The 14,808-nt window shown below is 39.1% G+C and overlaps 1 protein-coding gene across 1 annotated transcript; it reads right to left on the bottom strand.

Annotated features, from left to right (window-relative positions):
• Window positions 1-2,239: 2,239 nt before the first annotated feature.
• LOC122846824 (cytochrome b-c1 complex subunit Rieske, mitochondrial) lies at window positions 2,240-4,832 on the bottom strand. The gene is made up of 2 exons (XM_044144025.1): window positions 4,428-4,832; window positions 2,240-3,145 (listed from the first exon to the last, which is right to left on the bottom strand). The coding sequence occupies exons 1-2, from the start codon at window positions 4,675-4,677 to the stop codon at window positions 2,535-2,537; spliced, it is 861 nt and encodes a 286-aa protein (XP_043999960.1). The 5' UTR covers window positions 4,678-4,832; the 3' UTR covers window positions 2,240-2,534.
• Window positions 4,833-14,808: the final 9,976 nt, after the last annotated feature.

The following is a 14,808-nucleotide window of genomic DNA, read 5'->3' as shown; positions in this document are numbered from 1 at the left end:
TCTGATCTGAAACAGAAAATAAATACAAGTCAACACCATACTGCCCTTGACTAATTCAAAGAGAGTTCTTCACTTATATTCAGATTTTGTCTTATTAAAACTTTCAATAGAATCATTTGCCCACAGCTTTATTTGGTCTTTGCTTGATACCGTTCCATAGTACGAAACACACTGTGATGTGGATGGTACCTCAACATCTTGCCCAGTTGGAGACATCGCACTCAAGTTCTGTTAAACATTTGTGACTGTAAATCATTTTAAAAGCAGCTCCACATGCAACTTTATTGAATAAGTAAGATTTTTTTAAAATATGTCCTGAGAAATTCATGAAATGAAATAAAAGCGGAAGCAGAAAACCAAAGTTGAATTCATGGGGAACATAAGAGAGCTGCCCTGCATGCCAACAGAGCAGCTCAGCCGTTAGGAACCTCCTGGCATAACCCACTCACCTTAAACAGTGGGGCTCCGTCCTGAAAGCCGTGACAAGTGAAAGGCTCTGTAGTGGAGCAGAGATGACAAGAGATGTCAGAGATGCAGAAGAATCCCAGAGAAGAAGGAGTTGGGTCAGACCGCAAGGCTCTCTGCCCTACAGCAAAGCTGTCACTGTGGATTCAAGTATGAAGCTTCCACTCTGCTCTCCCTCAAGTGATGGAAGCATTTCACCTCCTTCACCTTCCCCAGTCACACCTGACTGCTTTCTAAAACTCTAAGGGCAGCCATGAGGAAAGGCAGCGCTCTGCTACAGCAGGACGGAAACATCCATCCATCCATCCATCCATCCATCCATCCATCCATCCATCCATCCATCCATCCATCCATCCATCCATCCATCCATCCATCCATCCATCCATCCATCCATCCATCCATCCATCCATCCATCCATCCATCCATCCATCCATCCATCCATCCATCCATCCATCCATCCATCCATCCATCCATCCATCCATCCATCCATCCATCCATCCATCCATCCATCCATCCATCCATCCATCCATCCATCCATCCATCCATCCATCCATCCATCCATCCATCCATCCATCCATCCATCCATCCATCCATCCATCCATCCATCCATCCATCCATCCATCCATCCATCCATCCATCCATCCATCCATCCATCCATCCATCCATCCATCCATCCATCCATCCATCCATCCATCCATCCATCCATCCTCTGTTCAAAGCTAGCCTTAAGATATTTATTTAGAATGACTTTTAGTACATGGAAGTAGTTTTTTGTCATTTTTATGTTTCTACTAATGTTATTTTATTGATTTATTTTTTTGGTTTCTTTTCTCATTTTCTTTTCTCATTTTCATTCCTGAACTACTGGAAAGTACATGGCTAGACTGTGTGCAGTACATCATTCTTTTGTTTCTAGCTGTGTGTCTTGGGTCGTTATCTTACTGGAAGACCCATGAGCAAGCTTTCTGACACAAGGAACCACATTTCTCTCCAGAATGCCTTGATAGTGTCGAGACAAAGTGGATGAATGGGACGTAACTGTTAAAGTCATAGGAGAATAAAAGCTGCACAGGGAGGAATATTACAGAGAGCTCCACCGACTGAAAGAAACCCAACCACCTCCTTCTGGAGGTCATGCAACACAGACATGTCACACAACATGTCCTGTTTTTTATCTTGCACATGGTTGAACTAAGGTTATGTTGGTACCACAGCAACTTTTGGACAGGATATATCATGTCTCTTTAGCGTGTTCTGTAATTCCTTTTATAGGATAACATTTTTTTTTTCTGTCACCATGAGGCCAGAGGCATCAGAGGTGTGAATGAACATGATTAAAGAGTGATTACACATAGAGAACCATGGTGAATCTGTCATGCTTCCAGGCTGCAGTGTGTGCAGGGGGATGATCAGTGGTTCTGAGCGGCAGTATTAATGAGACTGCTGGAGCTTTGCACGTCATCAGCTGCTGCTTGTGTGAGAATATAGAATATAGTAGAATATATGAGCTCAGCCAACACGCAGTTCCACCAGGTGTTTGCTGCTGACTAGTCTGAAGGAGCCGAGTAGGGGAACCAAGGAGATTAAAGGATTTCCCAAGAAAACAAAAAGAAAATTAAGGCAACAATCCAGGCTATGGTTTTGATGAAGGAATAACTTTATAACTTCATATAAAGCTCAACATTGTTGATTTTACATAACACTGGCCCTTTAAGCTCGTGGTGTGTTAACAGAACCACGAGGCTCTGAAGAAGGCTCAGCAGTCTCTCAGAGGTCAAATAAAATAGAAATCTTTATTGAGCACAACAGGAGATGGAGCAAGACATGTGATAACGTATGGTTTAATTTACATTTACATCATATTCAACCAATGAGAAGCAGAAAGGGTGGCATCTTCCAAGTGTCCAGCTGCATAACCGGAGCTAAGGTCAGAGCAACTTCAGCCTCCACATCTTAACATAACTGGAGACGATTCAAAGTTATGAAATTAAAGACAAATGTTGCCATGGAGAACTGAAGTCTTGTTGCTCCCAGTTGGGTTAGCTCAGCCTTTCTCTGACTGGGAAAGTTTATCCCACTATCACCGTGTCGTCATCTGGAAACTCATAGTAAGGGACCTCCAGGTTGAGAGGGGCGGGGCCTTTCCTGATGCGGCCGGAGGCGTCGTAGTGCGAGCCGTGGCAGGGGCAGTAGTAACCTCCATAATCTCCAGCGTTGGCGATGGGCACGCAGCCCAGGTGTGTGCACACACCGATGACGATCACCCACTTGGGCTTGACCACCCGATCCTTGTCGAGCTCCGGGTGCCGCAGCTCCGAGAGGTTGACGGTGGCTTCGGCTTCGATCTCCTTCTCGGTGCGGTGGCGGACAAACAGCGGCTTGCCTCGCCACTTGAAGGTCATGTTCTTCCCTTCAGGGATGTCGCCCAGCTTGATCTCGATCTTGGACATGGCCAGAACGTCGGCGGATGCGCTCATGGAGGAGACGAACTGAGTCACCACAGTCTTGGCGGCGTAGACGCTGACCACGGCGGTGACGCCGGTGAACAGGTAGGAGAAGGTCCTCCGGGACTCGCTGCTCTCCTGGGATGACTTGTAGGGGTCCAGCACCTCTTGACGCCTGTAGTCAGAGAAGTCTGGGACTTTGATGTCGGTGTGGGCGAACCGGACTCCGGCACATCCTGCAAAAACAGTCTGTCATTAGTTCAGGTGCTTACAGGTCAACACACCCAGCACCCTGACTTCAGCTGCAGATTCAATGTCCTCTGTTTAAGAACGCTTTAAAAAAAAACAACTAATGTAATAACTTTCCACAACAAGAGATCAACATGGATTATTTTCTAATGCATTTCTGTGAGATTTATGTTTGACTAGGGCTGCATCACTGCAGTTTTCTGGCAAATCACCAATTACATATGAAATATGTGTGTGTGAAAGTGGCAGTATGTTTAATGCAATCTTTCTCAAACTGTGGTCCGCGAGGTACTGTGTGTAAATGACCGTTTGTTTACAGTGACGTGAGCACAAAGTGTGACATTACAGCTAGCTTACCAAAGGATTGTGTTCAAAAATAATGATGGAAAACTGGCTGAAAACCGGGTCACTCAAAAGAAAAGCTTCAGATACTGAGGAAAGAAAATAACTCCAAGACTATTTATATTAACAGAGGAAGCTGAATCATACTAGCTGCTGATTGTTGATGTGTTGTTCACTAGCGAATGGATTCCTTTGAACAGCTCTATCCAGTGAGGGTCGGACTCGTCTCATTTAGTCAGAACAGTTCTTTGTTTTTAGGACTTTGTTTGGTAATGAATGGTGCTCTGCTTACACGTCTACAGCTATTGTTATTTTTATTTAATTAAATGATTAAATTAATTAAATACAATTAATAAATACAACTGATAGAAATGGGTGGGTTATTTTATATTTAATGGTGCAAAAAAATTTTTTGGTTTCTGTTAAAGCAACTCAAGTCTATTTTTCTTTAACTGGGCTTCTAAATCACAAATAGCTCTAAATGTTATTAATGCTCATAACGCTTGGTAGTAAAGAACAATTTCTTTTTTATTTCCATGTGTTTGACATCATTAGAAAGCTTAGACTTCATACTTTCAGAATCTGTAAATAACTCAAAATACCCAAGAAGACCTGTTCATGGTTTTGTTGTAACCTGTCACATTTACCAGCAGCTCTCTTCTCATTAGGATGAACAAAGAAAACAACAATATGCGAGTTGAGAGACTATTATTTCAGGTTGCATTATATATTATTATATGTGTTAACGCGGAGCAATGGTTCTCCCAGAAGTGAAGCTACTCATAGCGCTAATGTTAACCGGTGGCTAGCTACAAACACAGGAAAGCCCTCTTTCAACTTGAAATAAAGCCTTAGACTATTTATACACCATCTTTGCCTTTTAAACAATTCTGAGCCAGATAAGCTAAAGCCAATGACAGAACTCACCGTTGATGCTAACAGTTACAGCAGGGCCTGTCTTTGGGCTTTGACCGCTCAGCGACTCTCGGCACAGGAACAGCTTCTTCGGGTCCATCAGAATTTTCTCTGCCTTTACAACAACACCCGGGACCAGAGGCTTCAGAGGCCCCGCCACAGCAAATGCTGTAGCCTGCATGTAAGGGGAAAATACCCCCGATCGGGCAGCTAGGGACATCATGCTTACGCTACTGCTGAGACGACCTTGTGCGCCGCGCATGCGCACTCTTCTTCTTCTTCTTCTTTCTTTTTTCTTCTTTTCTATTTCGCATGCGCACTCTTCTTCTTCTTCTTCTTTCTTTTTTCTTCTTTTCTATTTCGCATGCGCACTCTTCTTCTTCTTCTTTCTTTTTTCTTCTTTTCTATTTCGCATGCGCACTCTGCGAGCTAACGTGACTAAATATATTGCGTGACACTAAGCAAAAAGAAGTCTGCTGTATGACCTTTATTTAAATTTTGGTTTTGGTCTGTAAACGAATTATTATTACTGGAGGAACAATATTAGGAAGAACAACAACTGGAGCTGAGATAAACAACTGCTTCATTAACACATCTCTTCTCACCGGCTTTAATACAGCTTTAGTTGCTGTTTTTCTCATACTTCTTTTCTCTTTCCTTTCTTTCCTGTTTAATATAGCAGTGTTATATTTTTATTGTTTTAATTTTTGTTTATGTTGTGATAGTTGGTGTAAACTATGGAGCACTTTGTTCAACATTAGTTGTTTTAAATGTGCTATACAAATAAAATTGACATTGTCTGCCCTACTTCATGATAAAGCCAGAGTCACATAAAATCATATCAGGTAAGATCAGTGGTTGGTACTTTTTCAGTGTTACCCAAGTCCTCAAATTTCTAGCAATCTAGTTCAATGTAGAGAGAATAGTAACTGTTAGGGCTGGGTAAATCAATGACTTAATGGAATCTGCTGAGATTCCTTACATTAAATGAATGAATTAACCTATTTGAATAATAATCAGAACTTGAGCGCATTGACTGATAACCAAGAAATTTTGTACTTGATTTGGAATCTGTTTGAAACTGAACTAAGACAAGTTTGAAGTCTGAAGTCATTAAATTTATGACTTGATTCAATTCCAACTCACATGATTTGGAATCAAACTAATTTGATTAGTTTCCAGTCTGTGACTGGGAATTAGTCACCAACCTCAGTTCCAAATAAAATACATTACATAACTACTACATTTTAAAATTACTTAACAAACCTGGGATTTGGTCCATATCTCATGGCTACAGGTGAGGATCAGAACATTACAGGTTTTAGGCTTCGCTCTGTCTTCACCATAATTCTGTTTGCAAATAGATCAGCTACATGAAGTGACTTCTTCTGTTTAACTCAGATTCTAACTATCTGTTGTTATTTTATCAGTTGTTTTATTGTTCTGTACCATCTGTTGGCTGAATAAAGGTATTATCAAAGATGTGTAATTCCATGTGTCACGTTTTTAGTTTGTCTTTATTATTTACTGTCATTTTGACAGACTATAGTAAATTCTCCCACAAATCAAGCACCTTTAACGAGGCAGTGGTTCATTAATGGTTCATCCGAGTCCAGCGGATGTTCAATAGTGACGTGTTTGATGGAGCTTATTCCATTTAAACTTAATGTTCCATGTAACTGTGTGTTACATGCATGAAGCAGTGCTGCTTTTTGATTAATGATTGTCACATGTTTGACTCAAAATTTTATCCTCAATTACTTTACACAACACACACACACTTACTTTTCTCCGCTGTCTCCAGGCGATACATCCATATCAATTTAATGCAAGCTGACTTTCTAATTACACTAATGGCCTGAGCCAGAGCCACGAGAAATTTATTATACAGACTAAATGTATTTTTCAACATTTCCTAAAGTGACTGATTATCTCCTGAGAATGGCTGATGGTCTTTTTAAAATCACTCGCAAAAGTCTTACTTAATTTTAAAACAGTTGCCGATACAATCTGTGACTTTAAAATAAGCTTATTTTAGTGCATGTTTTATTGTGCTTCTGATCAGTTTCAGAAAACACAGGTCTTCTTTACTGTTTTATTTACATGTAAAAAGTTGAAAAAGAAAAAAATAGATTTCCCTTTTGGATTAGATGTATTATATGTAAAGTATTTTTTAAATTTGAATTGAAATTTGAATTGGAGTCACTTTTCAGCAAGTTTTTCCTTTCCCCTTATACAGATGTGTAAAGCCTTAAAATGTACTTTCTAGGACTAGAATTGCAGCCGATCATACAGCTGCAATTCAGTACAACTAAGCATCTAGATGTGACGATGGAAAACATAAATATCTTAATGTATAAAAAACCCCACTTTATGTATGTATTTCACAAACTCTATTATGATCTATTTTGATTTTCATGCACAATCATTCTATTGAGTTTACAGAAAATGATAAAATAAAGAGGACATATACAGTAAACAGGAAGTTGTATGGACAGGAATACTTTCTTAATATCAGGGACCTGAAGAGATGGAATGGCAAAAGTAGCTTCTGCCACTGTTGTCAATATGACTGTAGTTATTAAATGGTTTGGCATGAAGGACTGTACAAGCCATTAAACGTACTGCCACTTTCACACATACATATTTTAGCACATACACACATTCTTCTCTCATCTACATATATTCTTCAATATACACACATACATTCTCCAGAAATTAAATGTGAAGTATGTGAGATATAAAATATATGTATATGTGAGTGGCAGTATATTTTATGACTGCACAATCCCTCATATTAAAAGCATATTTGGCAAACATGACATAATAAATTAAGGGGACATTATCTAGCTAATAGACTAATTTGTAAGCTGAGGATTAGATCTTTGTTTTATGATTTAAAAAAACTATAAATCCACTATTCCACAAATATTTCATGTGAGAGACAGAAGTTGACCATATGGCATGTTCCTCTCTATCTCTCTCTCTTGCTGAACACACTGTTCTGTATTTTTTTCCACTCTTTGGTTTTAAAGACATAATCATCTCTGCAGACTGCAGAAACAGTGAAGCGGCTATGATTAGAGGCTGTTGTGGCTCTTTTCCGCCTCTGTGAGCCGGGGCAACGGGAGGAGAGCTGGCAGGAACCTAGGCTGACTGAATGGGGTCACAGTGAAGGGCCACAGGTAGACTCCCATGGCGAGTCAGCTCAATGACGTCAGATAACTCTGCAGACTCTGGAGCAGAGAGAAAAGTAATAATGAGGCACCTATAACTACAACCAACTAAAATATCCAGGAAGGCTGTTTTATTTGATCAAATGTATTTAGCAGGAGATTTTCAGATACCTTTGAATATTTATTGAACTGAAAAATATTCTTTTTATATCTTCTCCTACCATTTATAGTAAGTTGTGCATTCTAAGAAAAAGAACACATAACTGTGCAGGTAACAGGCAGGGAAGTTAAGAATCAAAATGAAAATTAAGACAAAAATTCAAGTACTATTACTAATGACCTATTTATTTAACTTGCAAGTTCCATATAAGATAATTATTGTTTCCTTTTAATATTTTAAGGCAAATATAAATTACACTGGGTCTAAGTGCAATATCTCCCCTTACACCATTATGCTGTAATTATTCTTTTCAACCTGGGCTCATGGATAATGTCGTAGCTGGTCTGGAAAGTGTTTGTCAACCTGTGAGGGTTTTTACATCTTTACAAGTTTTACATATAACTGTGATCCATATACCAACTAAATATTGATACATGCCAGAAATAAACTTTCTGCTCTCCACAGTTTAGTGACATGCATATCCATTTATGGGTTTCTCATCAAACCTGCTTCAAAACGTTTAGTGTCTAAATTTTCTAATCTGTCTCAGCACCCTGTGTTCATCCTTCAGACTAGATTCATGTATGAATGTGTCCTTTATTTAAAAGCTCTTTTCCAAGAGTGACTGGACTAGGACAGCAGAATGTTTTTGTTTTTAAAGCAAACACAACCTGTATAGATAGCATAAGGCAGGGGCAGGTCTTTAGACTTTGGTGCTCCTCTCTTTTCAGATCCAGTGAGGGTCTCTGGCCCCCACATCTCCAGTCCTGGATGCTCAGTCATTTCCCCTCAGCAGATAGCGAATCTTTGCAATCAGGCAATTCTTCTGGTTGTGGTGGATTATAACTCTGCTGGTGGTGACATTATCAACACATCTGCTAATGTAACTTTTGACGTAAACTCAGTCTGCTCCATCATATGATGCTGCTTCCCTGAACATCTGGCAGCCTGGGTTTCAGAAGCAACCCAGCCTCATTGGTTCCCTCCATCTTCTCTATTTGCACATATTTACGCTCACTTCACACCTTTCTCTTATTTACATCCGTATTTGATAACCTGTGTGGTGCTACTGCCACCTATTGATGTGACGGTAGAACTACATTTATAATATTTTTTCAATAGATCAATAGACAATATTTTAGACATATTTTAGCGATACACTTAACCAAGTGGAGACAAATACCTGTTAGTTTTAGTTTGTTGGGTTTAAAGTCTACCACCATGTTTTTAGTGTATTTGTGTGTTTTCTACTAAAGCTGTGGCTTTATGTGGAGGGCAGGACAGAGCAGAAAGCAATTGTGGCACCACATCTGTTGACATTGGCTGCGTTTTCATTAAAATTGCGCAAACTGGAATTGCGAAGACAAATTAGCTGAATGGAAACACCAACTTCAACAAAACTCACGTTTTTCAATTAAAAGTTTTTGTGCTAACTGTAGTTGTTTCTTTTGGTTGTATCAAAAGTTGTGTATTTCAATGGAAACACTTTATGCACGTCACATCAGTCATGTCATCAGCAACCGGATGTTACTACAGGCAGAAAAGAGGAAGGAGTCGACAGGAAGTGGTAGGCAGATGATGGCATCAAGTTTTTTAATTACTCACGATGTGAATAAACTTATTCATATAGTTTTAACTTTAATCCTCATTTAATTGACTGTCACACTGAGTGACCTGACCAGGGAGGCTGAAGCGCTGAACATTTTCCCAGAAACCTCTTACCTCGAAAGATAGCTTTTGTAAAGGGAAGCTTAACAGAGGCAATAAGTTGTGTGAAAGGCACTTCATCAAGCAGCACTCAACAGGAAGGTCCTGTCCAGCCAGAATATTAAAGATTTCAGTGTTTCAGTCACCTAATAATATTTCACTGTTAGATCTCCATATTGAACCTGCAGATTATTTACAAGAGTCTCTCGATTTCCATGATAAGTCACGGTTTTTAATAACAACTTAATGCTATTGTGGTCACTATTTTCCAAATAAAATCAGATGGCTTTTCAATATGATTTATTGATATAATTTAACTACTGTAATTAAAATGTAAATAAGTGAGATTATTTAGATAAATGTAATCAAATAAACATTAACTTCAGTTAACAAATTGATCACAGAAATTGCTTTCAGGGAGGAAGATCATTTAACTAAACAACTGAAAATCCTTTGATATCATGTGATGACAGTAGAGACTAATGAAGCTTATGAGTCTCCCTTCAGATTTGATAGAGATTACGACTCTGCTCTTTCTTATGTTTCCGGGCTTTTGTGTCTTTTTTTAGATTAAGGAGGTAAGGAGATTAGAGGGTAGAGAACGATGGACATCTGCCCAGCCACTGCAGCAGCTGCGGCCAACAGTATGCAAAACGCATCCATGTTAGCAACATCCTTGCTGCTATGTCAGGTTGCCAAGGTTTTTTTTCAAGACAATGTTTTTGATTTTTATGCATTATCTGTGTCCTGGAACTCTCTGAAAAGTTATGAAAATGATTCTTTGTGATTGTTCTTATGGCATAAGATGTCAAATATTTCTTATTTTATTAACGTGTTCTTTCTGTAATCTGGAGGGTCAGACCTTGGTTTTATTTGAATGCTGTTCTTGTTTTGCATAAAACTGTATGTTACAATAGTGTGTTAGGTTGGGATGACTGTGTCTTTCTCCTTTATTGCTGTATTTTTATGTTTTCTATTCAATTTCATTGTATCTTGTTTTCTTATTTCCCTGCTCATCAGCGAAGCTAAGCTAGTTTAGTTGTTCCAATTTTTACTATGCAACATAAATTTTATTGCTGCAGTTCAGCTCCTTTTCTCTGAAACTTTATCAGCCTTTGAATCTCCACATCCAAATGCATGATATGATATTAAAATGCAGGTCAGTTTTGATATGTAGAACATCTGTCAGACGGGGATGGGGGAGAGGTTATGAAGAATTGTAAATGAAACTAAATTAGCCATAACGCCAATAAAGAACAGAATGTGGATTGGTTCAAAAACCAGTTCACAATGCAAAGTAAAATGGAAAGTACAACAGTATTTTCAAAATAAATCATATTTAAAAAATCATTTGCTAAATTAGAACTCTCTAACAACCAAGATATATGACAAAACTGTGTACAGGCAAGGAAGGCCGATGGACTGATGGAAGGCCGAAACTAGTGGCTCAACAATCAGAAGTTTAGCGCTAGCAGCCGAGATAAACAAATTGCATCTCACCAGTTTCTAAGGACAATGCTGCCTTTTCCTTTCATCCTGGTTAGTGAGAGGAGAATGAGAAGAAATATAGACAAAACTGAATAACCTCAGGCTACCAGACAACCAGTACTCCAAGCACAGCCTCAGGTTAGCGTCACGAGGCCTGTTGTGGCCCGATTCAGGCAAGTATAAAAACTAGATGGCTGGATGGATAAAAGGCTTAGAAGAACATTAACATTAAACAGGAATAATCCTTTAATCAAGTGGTCATGCCATCAAATATAGCGGAAATGTACGTAGTATAACATAAAGTAATATAGAACATGAAATTATGGACCTTAAATAATATTTCCTAGAAATATAAAACTTTTTTTTTCCATTTATTTTTCAGATTTTACTTTTAAAAAGTGACCAAAATGAAATAGATCCTGTAGAAATTGCCACGCTTTACTTGCTTACCACATACTGTTTGAATTCCTTAATTTATTCAAAGAGGGTTTTTTCTCTCACTAATGGCAGAGTTTGTGGTAGAGATAATCTTGTTGTCTGTTGTGAGTGTAATCTGGTCTTGGTGAAGTCAAAATCAAGAAAAAGTGCAAATGGACCACATGTCTGCCTCATGGCACAAGACTATTCTGACAGGCCACTGAAGACAATTCAGTGATGGAAGGAGGCCAGTGATGGTTCAAGCTTCACCAGTGGGAGGATTATACTGAAAGGTTCAAGTCAAACTACAGTATTACCATTGTTTTACATAAATCCACACAGAGGAATAATAATAACAGCAATTATAATAATTGAATAATATAACTGTACGTGCATAAAACATAAACATACTTACCCACTTAAAGTTTTGGGTCATAAATACATTCTCAAGTTAAAGAGCATAAATACTGAGTTGTATTGGAACTACTATTTAGATGAAGGATCAGTCCACTTTATATATTGCATTTGCTGCAGCCGACCACTCTGTTGTCCTTTCTGACCTTCTGTAACCTGGAATCCAATCAGATTAGTGCAAAGACCAGAGGCCCTGCCTGATATGTGAGCTGCAGCTCACCGTGTGCTTGAGTGCCAGATGTTCACTGTGGCATCATCATTGTGCTTAAACTGTCCCACTGTTTCCTTCTCAGCTGCTTTCTCTCTCTCTCTCTCTCTCTCTCTCTCTCTCTCTCTCTCTCTCTCTCTATATATATATATATATATATATATATATATATATATATATATATATATAATATTATGCTATATAATAATAAAGTCCACAGTGGACCCTTGACAACTTAGATAGCTTTCAGAGGCTGGCAGCACATAACACACTGAAAGCTTCCTCAGGCACTGGTTATTGGATATGCTTGATGACATATCATTCTGGGTTATGTAAGGTGCAGGTTAGTCATATTCTAACTACTTGGCTCAGCTTCCATGAGATGATATTAGTTCAGCGGTGAGTCTGCAGCTTCTGCCTCAGTCTGACATGATATTTGCTCTCTGGTCCTGTGGTAATCTGAAAAGCTGCATCTCAGGACATGCAAATTGAGTCTCCTCCTGACAACCCTATCTATCTTATTAAGTCTCCTAATCTCCCAACAAGGATCTTTAATGTCACCCTTTTAACATATGCTGTACATACAATATTATGAACAGATTTTTTTCTCCGCACAAAATCTTGGAAATTTAAAACCATTTGACATTTGGAGCATCCAGCAAGGGCACAAACATTTAAAAGAGCTACTTGAAAACATATTGTCAGCTTTGGTGATAAGAGAAAATACATTAGCTGATTATTCTCCACTAGGGTGTGTCTAATGTAACTCTGATATATAAATATAGAACCGCAGAGGAAAGGGGGAGGGTTAGAGTTAGGGACGGGCTAAGGAGGACTGAGTCATTTCATCGGAGAAGCCCAGTGTCTGTCATTAAAATTGACCAATGGACTGTTGTGGGCAATTAATATAATATTTAATATACTTTGTTTGTTAAATTATGGCAGTTTGGCACCACTTCATTTATGGGCATCACTCTATTAGCCAGATGGCCACTCCTCCCCTGGATGGGAGTTCAAACTGGACTGTCTTTTATTCTGTTCAATTTGCCAAATTTGAACTTGGGTAAATTTGAACCCAAATTGCTCAAATTTACACGCCACTTAATTCTTTTACCAGCATTTTGCCAGTGGTACTAATTTCCACCCCCGGTCCAGAGTCTCTGTCGGAACCAAAGCATAGAGGAAGGGTCTGGGTTTTACCAGGGTAGTGGTCCCCTAAGGTACATCAAGTATTCAGTAAAAACAAAGCATACTAATGCACTGTTTAATTACTTGGACCAATTGCAATGTATGTGTAACTGAATTGAAATGACGTTTTTGTGCCTTGAGACATTTGTTGTGAATTGGTGCCACATCAATAAATTTGATTAAATTGTACTCTACTTATCACCTCGCTGACTCTGCCGTTTAAAGATCTCCTTCCAGAATCCCAACTTCATTGCAGTTCCCTTTAAACCCGTCCAGACCAGTGGCATAGTCCATGGAAGATGACATCAGGAACTCTCTTGAGGCTGTATCATCCACCATTCTTCCTCTTTCTTAGGTTCTTTTGAGTTTAAAACAGATGGTTCTCTTCACCCATACTTTGGGTTGACACTCTGGGTATTTGAATGCTCAATCTACTTCACACTGCATGTGAAACATTGACCCTTCATATATTGCAAAGTGTGGGTATGCTAATGGTCCTATATTGGGCCCCAGGTTGGTTAGGGTGTTGGACCCTCTCAGCTGTGACTCTGTGCAGATAGTAGTCATTGTAACCCCGCCATTGAGATACAGCAGGTCTACACTGGTTTTGCTGGGAAACATTTGAGGAACTAGTCAGTACTCAGGAGGAGCGTCACATCATGCAGGAAGTCCAGAGAGAATTTGGCTGTTTCTAGAAAATCAGTTTCTGGCTAAGAAATTGCAACAAGAATTTGTCTTAGGAACGGGAAGGTGTGCAAGCACCTCCCGTTGGGACTATAACATGCACACATCCCATGATCTATGGTAATGCATGATGAAATGTTATGAGTGATGCACCACTCATCAGTCCATCCCTCTGGGTTATGACATTACTCCAGATGCTGCTATCTCTGATGTTCTGAGTCTATGAAACACTAAACCAAAGTTGCTGAAGACTTTGTGCAAGGAGACACAACATGTTGCTAAGAGTTCAGTATCTATGCCTAAATGGCAGGCATATCCTGGGGTTCCATGATTCTTGCCACACAATCAAATAATCTTTGGGCAAATGGTGGTCTACTCATGCTGAGCAACTGGACAAAACAACTGAATGACATAATAACAAGGGCAACCTGTTCAAACGCTAGTGAAGTTGTTTAATGTATCTATGAGACATGTGATGTCTCATAGATAGGTGTCTGCTGAAGTCAATTCATTGTTCTGATGGGCTGTTTGATGTTTGTCATTCCAATTCTGGTGTTGTAACCTATCTGTTCTACTAACCTTTCCACCCCTGGCAGCTCCTTGGAATACATGTTCAGTGGCATGCTTGTGTACCGAATTAAATCAAAACTGAACTTAAGTCATTTCTGAGTATCATAGCAATGCCAAATGTTCACTGAAAACTGAGGCATAATCACAAAGTTTCTCTCATATAAAATGGTTACTGCAGAGAAGTACTGAGGTAAAGGCAACACCAAAGAAAGGACGGGTGAGATCTCATCTTGTGATTCAAGGAGAGACATTAACTTAACATGTCTGTAATATTTTATTATATTAGCCTTCATCTAAATAGCTGGTGCAAGTTATCAATAAATCTATGGGTCAACAAGGTGAAATGTGTCTCTGATCACCATAAGGTCAATAAAAAAAAGA

This window comes from Gambusia affinis, linkage group LG02, assembly GCF_019740435.1.
Source record: "Gambusia affinis linkage group LG02, SWU_Gaff_1.0, whole genome shotgun sequence".
In the NCBI taxonomy this organism is placed as follows: Eukaryota; Metazoa; Chordata; class Actinopteri; order Cyprinodontiformes; family Poeciliidae; genus Gambusia; species Gambusia affinis.
Note: the sequence above shows the minus strand (reverse complement) of the source record. Positions and strands in the feature narration are given on the sequence as shown.

Excerpts from the sequence above, each read along its gene's own strand:
- LOC122846824 (XM_044144025.1), bottom strand. The coding sequence starts at position 4,677 with ATGCGCGGCGCACAAGGTCGTCTCAGCAGTAGCGTAAGCATGATGTCC. Across the intron at positions 3,146-4,427 it reads TGTAACTGTTAGCATCAACG|GATGTGCCGGAGTCCGGTTC; the intron begins GTGAGTTCTGTC and ends CTGTTTTTGCAG.